The sequence below is a fragment of the Heterodontus francisci genome, chromosome 44 (genome assembly GCF_036365525.1).
Source record: "Heterodontus francisci isolate sHetFra1 chromosome 44, sHetFra1.hap1, whole genome shotgun sequence".
Taxonomy (NCBI): domain Eukaryota; kingdom Metazoa; phylum Chordata; class Chondrichthyes; order Heterodontiformes; family Heterodontidae; genus Heterodontus; species Heterodontus francisci.
Genome location: NC_090414.1, coordinates 25,830,777 through 25,841,017, shown reverse-complemented (window position 1 = coordinate 25,841,017; position 10,241 = coordinate 25,830,777). Strand labels below are relative to the sequence as shown.

Here is a 10,241-nt window from a genome sequence, read left to right as displayed (position 1 = left end):
CCCACTCCACCAATTTCCATATCACCCCACTCCACCAATCACAATATTTCCACTGTTCCTCTCCATGGATGTCACTCTTGTTGGGGTCCTTCAGTCCCTCATACAAGTGATAATTTTTCAAGTGTGAACTTGGACACAGAGTGCTGCCCAGCTATCCCACCACATGTGGCATCATAATCAAGATTCTGTCCCAGCCTGACAGGAAGGTTAGAGTACAGGAAGGATGGGCTTTGATGGAGAGTTAGGGGACTGGAGGGTTGGGCTTTAAACATAGAAACATATCCATTCTTCCCTTCTCCGCCATTCAAAAAAGATCATGGCTGTTGGTCTAATTCAGTACCCCCTTCCCACTTTCTCCCCATATCCCTTGATCCCTTTGCCATTAAGAAATATATCTATCTCCTTCTTGAATATATTTAATGATTTGGCCTCCACTGCCTTCTGCTGTAGCGAATTCCACAGGTTCACCACCCTCTGAGTGAAGAAATTTCTCCTCATCTCGGTTCTAAATGGCATACCCCATATCCTGAGACTGTGACCCCTGGTTCTGGACTCCTCAGCCATCGGGAACATCCTCCCTGCATCTAGCCTGTCTAGTCCTGTTAGAATTTTATAGGTTTTTATAAGATTCCCTCTCATTCTTCTGAACTCTAGTGAATATAGGCCTAGTCGACCCAATCTCTCCTCATACATCAATCCTGCCATCCCAGGAATCAGCCTAGTAAATCTTCTTTGCACTCCCTCCATGGCAAGAACATCCTTCCTCAGATAAGGAGACCAAAACTGCACACAGTACTCCAGATGTGGTCTCACCAAGGCCCCGTATAACTGCAGTAAGACATCCTTCCTCCTGTACTCAAATCCTCTTGCAATGAAGGCCAACATACCATTTGTCTTCCTAACTGCTTGCTGCACCTGAATGCTTGCTTTCAGTGACTGGTGTACAAGGACACCCAGGTCTCGTTGCACCTCCCCCTTCCCCAATCTATCACCATTCAGATAATAATCTGCCTTTCTGTTTTTACAACCAAAGTGGATGACCTCACATTTATCCACGTTATACTGCATCTGCCATGCATTTGTCCACTCACCCAACTTGTCCAAATCACATTGGAGCCTCTTTGCATCCTCCTCACAGCTCACATTCCTCCCAGCTTTGTGTCGTCTGCAAACTTGGAAATGTTACATTTAGTTCCCTCACCCAAGTCATTAATATATATTGTGAATAGCTGGGGCCCAAGCACTGATCCCTGCAGTACCCCACTAGTCACTGCCTACCACCCGGAAAAAGATCCGTTTATTCCTACTCTTTCCTGTCTGTCAACCAATTCTCAATCCATGCCAGTATATTACCCCCAATCCCATGTGCTTTAATTTTGCACACTAACCTCTTATGTGGGACCTTATCAAAAGCCTTCTGAAAATCCTAATACACCACATCCACTGGTTCTCCCTTATCTATTCTACTAGTTACATCCTCAAAAAACTCCAGTAGATTCGATAAGCATGACTTCCTTTTTGTAAACCCATGCTGACTTTGATGGAGAGTTAGGGTACTGGAGGGATGTACCATGATGAGAGAGTTAGGGGAATAAAGAGATGGGGTTCGATGGGAGAGTTAGGGGACTGGAGGGATGTACCATGATGAGAGAGTTAGGGGAATAAAGAGATGGGCTTCGATGGGAGAGTTAGGGGACTGGAGGGATGTACCATGATGAGAGAGTTAGGGGAATAAAGAGATGGGCTTCGATGGAGTTAGGAGACTGGAGGGATGGGCTTCGATGGAGAGTTAGGGGACTGAAGGGTTATGCTTCAATGGATGAGGTGAAGAGAAGACCAGGTTCGATGAAAGTGGCTTTTGATTCGACGGTGTAGGTTGTAGGGGGAAGGGAAGACAGAGGGAGGTGAGGAAATGTAATGCCCTGGGAATGAATAAGTGTCAGGAGGAGACGGTGCGATGGGTGCCGATTTCAACAGTGGAGATACATGGAGGAGGAGCAAGAGAGGACATTTTGGAGGAGCATTAACCTAATATAGATTTTAAAGGAATACAACTGGTCACAAACAAACTATTAAGTGGAAACCAGATAAAAATGTGATAAATCAGCAGTCTTGGATCCAATGATTTTTGTCTGCTCTCCCAAGTGGCTCAGTTGATTGCATTTGTTTACAACCTTTCACATCCTCAGAATATCTCAAAGTGCTTATTAGATCATGAATTACTTTTGAACTATATTTATTGTTGTTTCATAGGCAATCATGGCAGCCAGTATGTGTACAGAAAGACCCCAACAATAATCTGAACAAACGGATTAACCTGTTTTCGGTTCTGGGATGATACGTTTCCTGCTCCTCTGTGTATAGTCCTACTGGATCTTATAGCAAGCAGTCAGGGCCCTGTTTTAACACCTCAGCTGAAAGTTGGCACCTCTGACAGCACAGCATTCCCTCAGCACCGCCCTGGGAGCGTCAGCCTGGATTGTGAGCTCAAGAACCGGGACAGAGTTCAAGCCCACCGCGTTTTGCGGAGAAAGTGATACCAAACTGAGCCAAGCTGACGCTGAAGAGGTGATACCACGGAAAGGAGAAAGCTCTTAGCCTTTCACTACTCGGGGAGATCCGGATTTACAGAACAAAGCAGTTTTCACAAAGCAACAGCTCGAGTTTCAGTTCCCCACAATCAATCTATTTGTTTGTGAGATGGACATTGTCGATGGAGGTACTTGACAGAGTTACATAGATAACACAACAACATTCCAGGTACAAAATTAAACTGTCACTGGCGTAAAATATCTCAGATACCAACTGGAGTAAGAAATTAATGATTGTGTTTTTGTAAAATTGTAGAAAGCAAGTTTTTGTCGGCATCCTGCTGGGCTGGAGAATAGCAGCTCTGGTTACTCCACGTGAATCTGTCTTTGACAAATATTCTCATTTCAACGCACAACTGATCCTAAAGAAGGCAGAAAGAACCTGCATTTCTGTAACACCTTTTACCACCGTCGGATGTCCCAATGCGCTTTGCATCCAATGAAGTACTTCTGATGTGTAGTCGCCTTTGTAATGCAGGAATCGCAGCAGCTAGTTAGCGCACAGCAAGATCCCACAAACAGGAATAGCCAGATGGTCTGTCTTAGTGATGTTCACTGAGGGATAAATAGTGGCCCAGGACACTGGGGAAAACTCACCTGGTTCTTCTTCAAAGTAGTGCTGGCGGATCTGTTACGTCCATATACCAGCTATATAGTCGGGGTGGGGTGGGCGATGGTGAAGGGCACTGCGTTGGGTTAGATACCAGCCCTTTCTCAGATCTAGGTTCCAACCCAGTTCACACTGACAGGACCAGAGTTCCCTCACGGCGCTGGCTGTAAGAGACCTGTGTGAAATGAGTTGCAAGGTCTCAGCCTAGTCTCTGGTGGTGGAGGGTGGAAGCTGAATAGGCCCACAGCACAATAGTGGCCCTAGTTGGGCAGTAATTGGACACAGGACAGCTGGTGTGAGAGATGGGAAAACAAATGTCACTGCTGCTCATCGGAGGCTGAGTGTTTCGACAGGGCCCCCGTTTCTTGTCAATGATGCCGGACGCTCTGCCAGTGCTTGGTAAAACATGTGTGTCCTCAAACAGCCAAGCGACAGCCAGGAAGCATTCCAATCACTAGCATTTCGTCTCTCTCCTCCACCACACACAAAAATGATAGCCCCACCCCCCGCCCCCCGGCCCCCACCTGAACAAGATTGATCAATATCTCCAGGATGAACCATCCAAAAGATCACTTTTAAATGTACCATAGGTCAGAACTCTAGACACAGTGTCCCCTACAGGAGAAAAGAGCGGATGAATGGCTTGGATCAGCTGCTTACGATACGTGGGTGAAGCTCCCCTAGGTGAATAGTCATGAGCGTCTGCTCCCACATCAGGGCCAGGATTGTTTCCTTTCGCTCAGAGAGCGGGGTCTTGGCACCCTGCAGGCAGTCAGCTTCCTCAGCTCAGCTAGTGGGAAGACATCTCCGTAAATGCAGGCTGAGAGTGTTTATTGCTATAATAGTTTAAGGCCATTAGTTTAGGACCAAATGTCTCTTCCCCTCCCTGTCCATCTCACGCCGCTCAGCAACATGAAGAGCAGCAGGTCAGTACTGGTCTCGGTAAAAGCCCGATGTCAGTGGGGGCTCCTACTGCAAGGAAAGAATCTCGCACCTGGGGCTGGACTCATGGACCAAAGCACCCACACTCGGACGAACATCTTGCTCTTTGTCCATGATCTGAAGGACATCGTCCAAGATGGATGGACCCAGATCCAGGTGAAGGGAGAGGAGGGAGACGGCGTGGGAAAGCAGGGTCTTCTCAGGACGTTCTTTCCTGACAATGGCTACCTTTGAATGGATGAGGTTGTTGGTGCCCTGATTCTTCTGAGAAACTTCCTTAGCTTCCAACGGTCCGGCAGTGGGGACAGAATCCGGCAGATCCACTTTCATGCCCCCTTCCCCATCCTCTTGTTTTCCCTTCGAGGCCGGCTCCTTGGCTGGGGGCTCCCTGTCCTTATCGTCCAAGTGCAGCCTGGGAGGTTTTGGGGGGGCCTCAGCTATGGGCGGGGTCACAGCTTGAGAGCCCCCTATCACTGGCAGGGAGATGGCATTCTTCAAGAGGGGTGACGGGTTCTCCGGCAGCTGCTGCTGGTCACCGTGCAAGCTGGCGGTCCTAGTGAACTCGTAGGACACATACCGACCGGCCTTCTGCGACAGCGTACCTCCGTGCTTCCCCGGGAGGAGGTGAAACTTGCCTTTCAAGAAGGAAATATCGCCAAAGATGTCATCCTCCCCTCCGCTCCCGATGTGAATGGTGTGGCGGAAGTCTCCAAGCGGCGAGCTAATCATGTCGGAAGACAAGATGTCCCGCAACTTTTCCTTCTTTCCTTTCCGACTTGCCCGCTTCAGATAGATGGGAGCCTTGGCTGACATCTTTCTCTCCCTGTGAACGTCTGGTGCTAAGAAGTACCGTCTACAGTGAAGATTGCTCGTCTTCTCCTGATTCAGTCACTGCAACGACCTCGCACAGGTTTGAAGAACAGGGTGGAGGTAAACAAGACCGATGTTCCTGTGATATTTCAGAGGCAACGCACTAAAGGAGGGTGACAAGAGCTGAATTGCCCAGGAACAATTAAAATCTAACAAAGAACTGTTGTTTCCATCCTCTCGAAGACACACGCTGGCAGGTTGCAGCTTCACCTCTTTGCTGCAGCAACAGGGAGGAGCCTCTCGATCTCCACCTGGTCTTTCTCCTCGCACAAGATCTGCAGTCAAAACAGACAAGAGAATGAATTCTAAATAAAAACAGGATACACTCAGCAGCTCAGGCAGCATCTGTGGAGAAAGAAACAAGAGTCAACGTTTCAGGTCGATTTCCTTTCATTGGAACTGGGCACCACACTATAGGAAGGATGTGATTGCACTGGAGAGGGTGCAGAGGAGATTCACCAGGATGTTGCCTGGGCTGGAGCATTTCAGCTCTGAAGAGAGACTGAAAAGGCTCGGGTTGTTTTCCTTAGAACAGAGAAGGCCGAGGGGGGACCTGATTGAGGTGTACAAAATTATGAGGGGCATAGATAGGAAGAAACTTTTTCCCTTAGCGAAGGGGTCAGTAACCAGGGGGCATAGATTTAAGGTAAGGGGCAGGAGGTTTAGAGGGGATTTGAGGAAAAAATTATTTTCATCCAGAGGGTGGTTGGAATCTGGAACACACTGCCTGAAGAGGTGGTAGAGGCAGGAACCCTCATAACATTTAAGAAGTATTTAGATGAGCACTTGAAAGGCCATAGCATACAAGGCTACGGGCCAAGTGCTGGAAAATGGGATTAGAATAGTTTGGTGCTTGATGGCCAGCACAGACACAATGGGCCGAAGGGCCTGTTTCTGTGCTGTATAACAGAAGAAATGGTGGAGAATGATCCGTTGAAAGAGGAGGCTGGTGGGGTGGAAGGTGAGGACAAAGAGAACCCTATCATGGTTCTTAGAGGGAAGGAATATGGTGAGAGCAGAATGTCGGAAATGGAATGAACATGGTTGAAGCCTCTGTCAACCATGTTGGAGGGAAATCCTTGGTTGAGGAAAATGAAAAACATATTGGGAGCATTCGTATGGAACAGATGCAAAGGAGAAAGAGAACCTGCGAGAATGGAATGAAGTCCTTTCAGGAAGCGGGAAGGCAGTAAGTGTAATCAAAGAGTAATTACCTTTGATATTACAGCAAAAGGCAGATGCCTGGGAGGTGAGGGCTGAAGCTGCATGTTGGAAAGGGAAATGTCGGTGTCAGCCGTGGCTCAGAGGGTGGAACTCTCTCTCGTCTCTGAGTCAGAAGGTTGTAGCTTTGAGCCCCACTCCAGAGATTTAAATTCCATAATCCAAGCTGACACGGCCAGGGTCAGTACTGAGGGAGTGCCGCGCTGTCAGAGGGTCAGTACTGAGGGAGTGCTGCACTGTCGGAGGGTCAGTACTGAGGGAGCGCTGCACTGTCAGAGGGTCAGTACTGAGGGAGTGCTGCACTGTCGGAGGGTCAGTACTGAGGGAGTGCCGCACTGTCAGAGGGTCAGTACTGAGGGAGTGCTGCACTGTCCGAGGGTCAGTACTGAGGGAGTGCCGCACTGTCAGAGGGTCAGTACTGAGGGAGTGCCGCACTGTCAGAGGGTCAGTACTGAGGGAGTGCTGCACTGTCGGACGGTCAGTACTGAGGGAGTGCCGCACTGTCAGAGGGTCAGTACTGAGGGAGCGCCGCACTGTCGGAGGGTCAGTACTGAGGGAGCACCGCACTGTCGGAGGGTCAGTACTGAGGGAGTGCCGCACTGTCGGAGGGTCGGTACTGAGGGAGTGCCGCACTGTCGGAGGGTCGGTGCTGAGGGAGTGCCGCACTGTCGGAGGGTCGGTGCTGAGGGAGTGCCGCACTGTCGGAGGGTCAGTACTGAGGGAGTGCCGCACTGTCAGAAGGTCAGTACTGAGGGAGTGCCGCACTGTCACAGGGTCAGTACTGAGGGAGTGCTGCACTGTCGGAGGGTCAGTACTGAGGGAGTGCCGCACTGTCAGAGGGTCAGTACTGAGGGAGTGCCGCACTGTCACAGGGTCAGTACTGAGGGAGTGCTGCACTGTCGGAGGGTCAGTACTGAGGGAGCGCTGCACTGTCAGAGGGTCAGTACTGAGGGAGTGCCGCACTGTCACAGGGTCAGTACTGAGGGAGTGCCGCACTGTCAGAGGGTCAGTACTGAGGGAGCGCTGTACTGTCAGAGGGTCAGTACTGAGGGAGCGCTGCACTGTCAGAGGGTCAGTACTGAGGGAGCGCCGCACTGTCGGAGGGTCAGTACTGAGGGAGCGCCGCACTGTCGGAGGGTCAGTACTGAGGGAGCGCTGCACTGTTGGAGGGTCAGTACTGAGGAGGCACTGCACTGTCTGAGGGTCAGTACAGAGAGGACACTGCACTGTCGGAGGTTCAGTACTGATGGAGTGCTGCACTGATGGAGGGTCACTACTGAGGGAGTGCTGCACTGTCAGAGGGTCAGTACTGAGGGAGTGCTGCACTGTTGGAGGGTCAGTACTGAGGAGGCACTGCACTGTCGGAGGTTCAGTACTGATGGAGTGCTGCACTGATGGAGGGTCACTACTGAGGAGGCACTGCACTGTCGGAGGGGCAGTACTGAGGGAGTGCCGCCCTGTCTGAGGGTCAGTACAGAGAGGACACTGCACTGATGGAGGGTCACTACTGAGGAGGCACTGCACTGTCGGAGGGTCAGTACTGAGGGAGTGCTGCACTGTCGGAGGTGCTGTCTTTCAGATGAGACATTAAACCGAGGCCTCCGTCTGCCCTCTCGGGTGGGTGTAAAAGATCCCACGGCCACTATTGGAAGAAGAGCAGGGGAGTTCTCCCCGGTGTCCTGGGGACAATATTTATCCCTCAATCAACATCAGTAAAAAACAGATGATCCGGGTCATTATCACATTGCTGTTTGTGGGATCTTGCTGTGCGCAATGTGGCTGCTGCGTTTCCTACATTACAACAGTGACTACACTTCTAAAAGTACTTCATTGTCTGTGAGGGGCTTTGGGACGTCCTGAGGGGGTGAAAGACGCTGGAGAAATGGGAGTTCTTTTCTTTAATCACAGTACTCCTGTGAAAAGGGAGGGGAAGAATCAGCATGCTGTAAAGTCATTGGTGGGTTTTGTTTGGAGAAGGGAAGGGGATTCGAGGACAGAACTGTCTCATTGAATTGAATGCAGCTTTGGTTTAAGGTCCCAGATATTTACTCAGCTTTAATCTGTCACACATATATGTATGTAAATAAAACATATCTTCTGAATTGAAGACATGAAAGGGAACAATGTCCCATAGAATTTGATCCACCAACGACAATACTGGGCAGTGCAAAGAGCATTGATGTTTGTTTGACTCAATGAAGTTTACAAGCAGTTATGCAATGAAATACATTCACCATGAGTCATGGCAATGTAACAGAAAGTAAAGGCACGCAGGCTCTAGGCAATGTTATGCTGTAGAGGGAAAAAACATCCAAGGGGTATCTCACTCAAAAGCCACAGAGTGACAGGTTGGGGTAATGGGCTGTATTCTTTTTTATTCGTTTCATGGGATGTGGGCATCACTGGCCAGGCCAGCATTTATTGCCCATCCCTAATTGCCCTTGAGAAGGTGGTGGTGAGCTGCCTTCTTGAACCGCTGCAGTCCGTGTGGGGTAGGTACACCCACAGTGCTGTTAGGGAGGGAGTTCCAGGATTTTGACCCAGAGACAGTGAAGCAACGGTGATATAGTTCCAAGTCAGGATGGTGTGTGACTTGGAGGGGAACTTGCAGGTGGTTCCCATGTATTTGCTGCTCTTGTCCTTCTAGTTGGTAGAGGTCGCGGGTTTGGGAGGTGCTGTCGAAGGGGCCTTGGTGAATTGGAGTCCTCGCTCCATCACCTTGCGCTGTTGGTGCTGTGACAGGGCGTTCTGTTAATGGCATTCCTCCTGCCTTATCTCACTGGAGCACAGTGAAGGGAGGGAACCCCGGCTGGTAAAAGGAGCTGAGTTACAGATCAATCACGAATGCTGAAATAGGCTGGAGGGGCTGAATGTCCTCCTTGTGATTCTATGTTCCCAGCCTGGTAGCAGCCGACAATGGTGCAATGGAGCATGATACGTGAAGCATGGGTGAGGAAAAGATGGGCCGTGTCGCTGGTCCATTGAGACAGCAGGCCCCAAAACTCCAGCCCAGATCAGGGGGTGGGGGAGAGGGGGATCGGTTGGAATTCGGGGCAGAACCTGGTTCCACCCCATGTTTTTTGCTTGCAGCTGTTTTCCATGGGCAGCTCAAAGGGAGGAAATCCCAGGGGCAGACAGGGGAGCAAGTGGAGCACAGAGCAGCGAGCTGGGCAGGGGGCGTAGAGGAGTGAGTGGGGCTTTGGGGGAGGGAATGGGGAAGCGGGCGGGGCGTGGGGTAGTGAGTAGGGTTCGGGAGGGGGAGGGAACAGGGCGTGGGGGAGGGAGAGCAAGTGGGGGGGGGCGCTGGGGAGCGAGTATTGCATTGGAGAGGGATCAGGGGAGTGAGTAGGGAGCTGGGGAGGGAGTGAGTAGGGAGCTGGGGAGGGAGTGGGGTGTGGAGGAGGGGTTAGGGGAGCAAGCAGTGAGCGAGGGGGAGGCAGGGATCCTATGATCTCACATACAATCGTGTCCAACATTACACCTGAGGAGGAAATCAAATTCGGAAAATAACATGAAAAAATTCCCGAGTCGCAGATGGATTATTATTCAAGAAATTAGTCACTTGGCTGGATGAGATAGGATCTGCCATCCAATGCAATCTGATCCCACACAATCAGCAACAGATGTGAACCACACCCCCTGACAGCTCAAGTGCCAGATCCCTGGGTTGAGCAAACATATCCGTCCATTAAAAAACAATTCCAATATACATATCGACTTTGCACATCAGCTCCACATTCACTGATTCACTCTGGAAGTCGAGTCACTGTTGTTGTAATGTAGGAAACCAGGCAGACAAATTGTGAACAACAAGATTCCACAAACAGCCTGTTTATTTGCTTTTTAGTGATGAGGGGTAAGGGATAAATATTGGCCAGGATACTGGGAGAGCTCTCTGGCTCTCCTTCAAATATTGCCCAGTGGGATGGGAAGGTAGTCTAACCGTCCCAACAGACGGCAGCTCAGACAGTGCAGCACTCCGTCGTTCAGCGACAGGCAGGATTATG

At 50.3% G+C, this 10,241-nt stretch overlaps 1 protein-coding gene across 2 annotated transcripts in view; it reads right to left on the bottom strand.

Annotated features, from left to right (window-relative positions):
• Window positions 1-2,219: 2,219 nt before the first annotated feature.
• The window catches only part of LOC137355893 (cdc42 effector protein 2-like), a 39,389-nt gene continuing 31,367 nt past the window's right edge, over window positions 2,220-10,241 (bottom strand). For both annotated transcript variants that reach the window (XM_068021508.1, XM_068021507.1), the window contains exon 2: window positions 2,220-5,288. In XM_068021508.1, the coding sequence (XP_067877609.1) occupies window positions 4,171-4,956 (786 nt within the window). In that variant the 5' untranslated portion in view covers window positions 4,957-5,288 and the 3' untranslated portion in view covers window positions 2,220-4,170. The remainder of the gene's footprint in view (window positions 5,289-10,241) is intronic.